At 43.8% G+C, this 4,237-nt stretch overlaps 1 protein-coding gene across 1 annotated transcript; it reads right to left on the minus strand.

The window, feature by feature from the left end:
* Nucleotides 1-3,051: 3,051 nt before the first annotated feature.
* On the minus strand, nt 3,052-3,707 carry LOC117551983 (zinc finger protein GLIS2-like; the record flags this gene model as incomplete). Its single annotated transcript, XM_034225098.1, is given in 1 exon segment — nt 3,052-3,707. A coding segment is annotated over 1 exon segment (567 nt). The 3' UTR covers nt 3,052-3,118.
* Between the last annotated feature and the right edge of the window lie 530 nt (nt 3,708-4,237).

Here is a 4,237-nt window from a genome sequence, read left to right on the forward strand (position 1 = left end):
TAAAGAGTCCTCTCCTGCTGATGTTCAGGTGTATATCAATATGTAGTGTCTCTACTTGAAAGAGTCCTCTCCTGCTGATGTTCAGGTGTATGTAGTGTCTCTACTTTAAAGAGTCCTCTCCTGCTGATGTTAAGGTGTATATCAGTATGTAGTGTCTCTACTTTAAAGAGTCCTCTCCTGCTGATGTTAAGGTGTATATCAGTATGTAGTGTATCTACTTTAAAGAGTCCTCTCCTGCTGATGTTCAGGTGTATATCAATATGTAGTGTCTCTACTTTAAAGAGTCCTCTCCTGCTGATGTTAAGGTGTATATCAGTATGTAGTGTATCTACTTTAAAGAGTCCTCTCCTGCTGATGTTCAGGTGTATATCAGTATGTAGTGTCTCTACTTTAAAGAGTAATCTCCTGCTGATGTTCAGGTGTATATCAGTATGTAGAGTCTCTACTTTAAAGAGTCCTCTCCTGCTGATGTTCAGGTGTATATCAGTATGTAGAGTCTCTACTTTAAAGAGTCCTCTCCTGCTGATGTTCAGGTGTATATCAGTATGTAGTGTCTCTACTTTAAAGAGTCCTCTCCTGCTGATGTTCAGGTGTATATCAATATGTAGTGTCTCTACTTGAAAGAGTCCTCTCCTGCTGATGTTCAGGTGTATATCAGTATGTAGTGTCTCTACTTTAAAGAGTCCTCTCCTACTGATGTTCAGGGCCTCTTTAACCCAACACCATCCTTTTTAAATGACATAATGCAGAGTGCTCAGATATGAGTTAAAGTAGCCACTAAAGTGTAAAAAATACTCTGTTACGAGTAAAAGTCCTGCACTCTTTAGGAAAAATGCACAATGGCTGCAAAATGTACTTAAAGTGCTCCTTATGCATATTGGCCAGTTGAATGTAACTTTAAGTACTGTACTGTAAGTAAATGTAGGTACTTTTTTAGTTTATCTTAGTATTTTATTTTCTGACTTAACTTCTACTGAATGTCAGAGGGAGATATTATTATTTTTACACTATTACAGAAATAACCTCAGATATACTGAAAATTATACCAAGTACCTTAACTTTATCACGTCATTTAAAAAAAACTGTTTTACGTACAGTATTTGTGATAATAACTGAACATTAAACTATTCTGTAAAAACAGACACATTTTGCATATTGAGTACTTTTGAAACTTTAAATACATTTTGCTGCCGATACTTGCATGCTTCTACTTGACATCAGGGCTTTTACTTGCTGTATTTTCAGTCTGAGATATTAGTAATTGTACTGAAGTAAAGGATCTGAGTACTTGTAGAACATAGTGAAGCAGCATTAAGTGAAATACTCCAGCAAAGTGGAGTAAATGTACTGCAGTACTGTCAGATTCAAACCAGAGCAACAGATAAATACCCTGTAAACCAGGGGGGTCAAACTCAATTTCATTCCGGGTCACATCAGCATTATGGTTGCACTCAAAGGGCCGGTTGTAATTTATATAAATATATAATATATATTAAATAATGTATTATATTACATTGTTGGCCCTGCATTGGATTATTATCAGTTCTGGTAATATCTTCCTAAATAACTACGTCTGAAAGCAGAAGTCTAGGGCAAATCATTGAAAGCAAATATTCAACAATTACACCACTTGTATTGTATATTGTATTCTTTGCAAGCTCTTGCGGGCCACATAAAATGAGGTCGCGGGCCGGATTTGGCCCCCGGGCCTTGAGTTTGACACCCCTGCTGTAAACAGTGTATTCAAATAACCACAGAAATGTGTGGCTCCATTGTGTGGGAGTTGCTGTCAGATATTCAAAAGATTTATATCTCATTTTGAAATGTAAGCCATTAAAGGTGGGGTAGGTAAGTTTGAGAAACCGGCTCGAGATACACTTTTTGTTATATTCCATGGAATGCTCTTAACATCCTGATAGCAATGAATATGTCATCTGTGGAAGCCGTAGCTGTAGAAAGCACGACCAATCATCTGAGCCGGCTAAAGTAACTGGATGGCCTACCTGCCTGTCAGCCTTCCATCTGTGCACAAACTGATCTCGTGCCCTCATTGGTCAAGTGCGCGTTCGTGTGTGTTGGAGGAGGGGCTCTGTGAGGAAGTGGTAGATTTGTTCCGGCTGTGTATTTTCAAATTCTAGCCACTCGAGCTGGTTTCTCAAAACTTACCTACCCCACCTTTAAATGCACAAGCTTTGCCTGAAGGAAACATCCAGACTGATGTGTTGTTGGCAGGTTTTAAAGAAGTCTAATGGTACATTGAATTATGTGTACGGACTTTATTTCTCGTTGCTCCTCGTCATCAGTTAGAGAGGATTGTCAAACGTTAAAAGTAGAAAATGGTTAGTGCGTCTGCTCTTTCCTGACCTGCGTTAGAGCATCTAATTCAGGGGATTGTCCAGGAAGTTAAAGTGTAGATAAATGGAAAGGTAAAAACATATTAAAGGGTCAGTTCACCTCATTTCACTGAAGCGTTATCAAGCCATGCAGACAGAGGAGGTTTCCTCTCGTTTAGATATCCGCCTCTAAACCCTGAAGTGACTCAGCATTTCCTCACTTCCTGTCCCCGGGTCTGGAGGTCAATGGTTCTCTGAATGTGTTTCTGGTTGTTATGCTGAAATAAGGTCTGTGGTTAACACGAGCTGAAGAGACTTTAACGTTTTGTTCTACCACATAAAATACGTCAGAAAACACCCCACTGGAGGATTTAAAAACGGCGGTTGCTAACAAGAGTCTAAATGAGACGACTAAACGTCATCACGCCCAACTTAGCCTCCTTTAGCTTAGCGGTGGTGATGTTTACAGTCTTTTTTCTCATTTGAGTGAACTGACCCTTTAAAGCGTCAGACTTTTGCAACCCAACACTCAGGTCGTGTTCAGGCGTTGTTCATTCAAAACACACACACACGCACAAGCACACACACACACACACACACACACACACACACACACACACACACACACACACACACACACACACACACACACACACACCACACACACACACACACACACACACACACACACACACACACCACAACACACACACACACACACACACACACACACACACACACACACACACCACACACACACACACAGGAAGAGCACCTTGCACATCCTATCTAACAACAGCTGGTTGGAGGAGCAGGGCACTCTGGGGAACCAGCACCCAGGACAGAGGGTCCCTCAGTCCGGGGCCCCCCCCTGCAGACAGATTTAACGCCTCCACTTCTTGCTCTTCCTCCTCCTCTTCCTCCTCTCTGTTCGACACCCCCCTCCCCAGAGCCCCCAGCCCCAGCATGGACACCGCCGAGAGTCCGAAGTGTATCAGGGGGGAGTCGGAGAGGCCGAGGGGCCCCATGCAGCCGAGGCGGCAGTAAGCGGAAAGAGGCGCCCCGAAGCCCCCCAAAAAGGCCCCGTGGAGGAGGAAATGGGCCCCGCTGAGAGGGGCCGCTTCACCCTGCTGTAGCCCCAGGAATCCCACCCCCGGCCGGCACTTTGTGCCCCCTAGCCCCGGGGCCACAAAGTGCCCGTGGGCCTTGATGTGCTTGCGCAGCGAGCTGGGGTCGGTGTAGCGCTTCAGGCAGCCGGACATCTTGCAGCCGTACGGTTTGTCCACATAGTGAGTCCGGGTGTGTTTGAAGCGGTCGCTGGAGTTAGAGTAGCGCTTGCTTGCAGCCTTCATACGGACACATGTAGGGTTTCTCCTCCTGGGGGGGGGACAGAGGGGACACACAGAGTCAGGGAACACTGGCTTTTACATCTTAAAGAGGACATCATTTGTCCAGGCTGAGGTCAGTATTTAGTGTCTATACTCATGCTTTAATGTTGAAAAAGCTCTTTATTTTTTACCAATAACACTCTGTCATTAGACCTGTGTTAATCCCAGGTAACACCACTAACACTCTGTCATTAGACCTGTGTTAATCCCAGGTAACACCACTAACACTCTGTCATTAGACCTGTGTTACTCCCAGGTAACACCAATAACACTCTGTTATTAGACCTGTGTTACTCCCAGGTAACACCACTAACACTCTGTCATTAGACCTGTGTTACTCCCAGGTAACACCAATAACACTCTGTTATTAGACCTGTGTTACTCCCAGGTAAAACCACTAACACTCTGTTATTAGACCTGTGTTACTCCCAGGTAACACCACTAACACTCTGTCATTAGACCTGTGTTAATCCCAGGTAACACCACTAACACTCTGTCATTAGACCTGTGTTACTC

This window comes from Gymnodraco acuticeps, unplaced genomic scaffold, assembly GCF_902827175.1.
Source record: "Gymnodraco acuticeps unplaced genomic scaffold, fGymAcu1.1, whole genome shotgun sequence".
NCBI lineage: Eukaryota > Metazoa > Chordata > Actinopteri > Perciformes > Bathydraconidae > Gymnodraco > Gymnodraco acuticeps.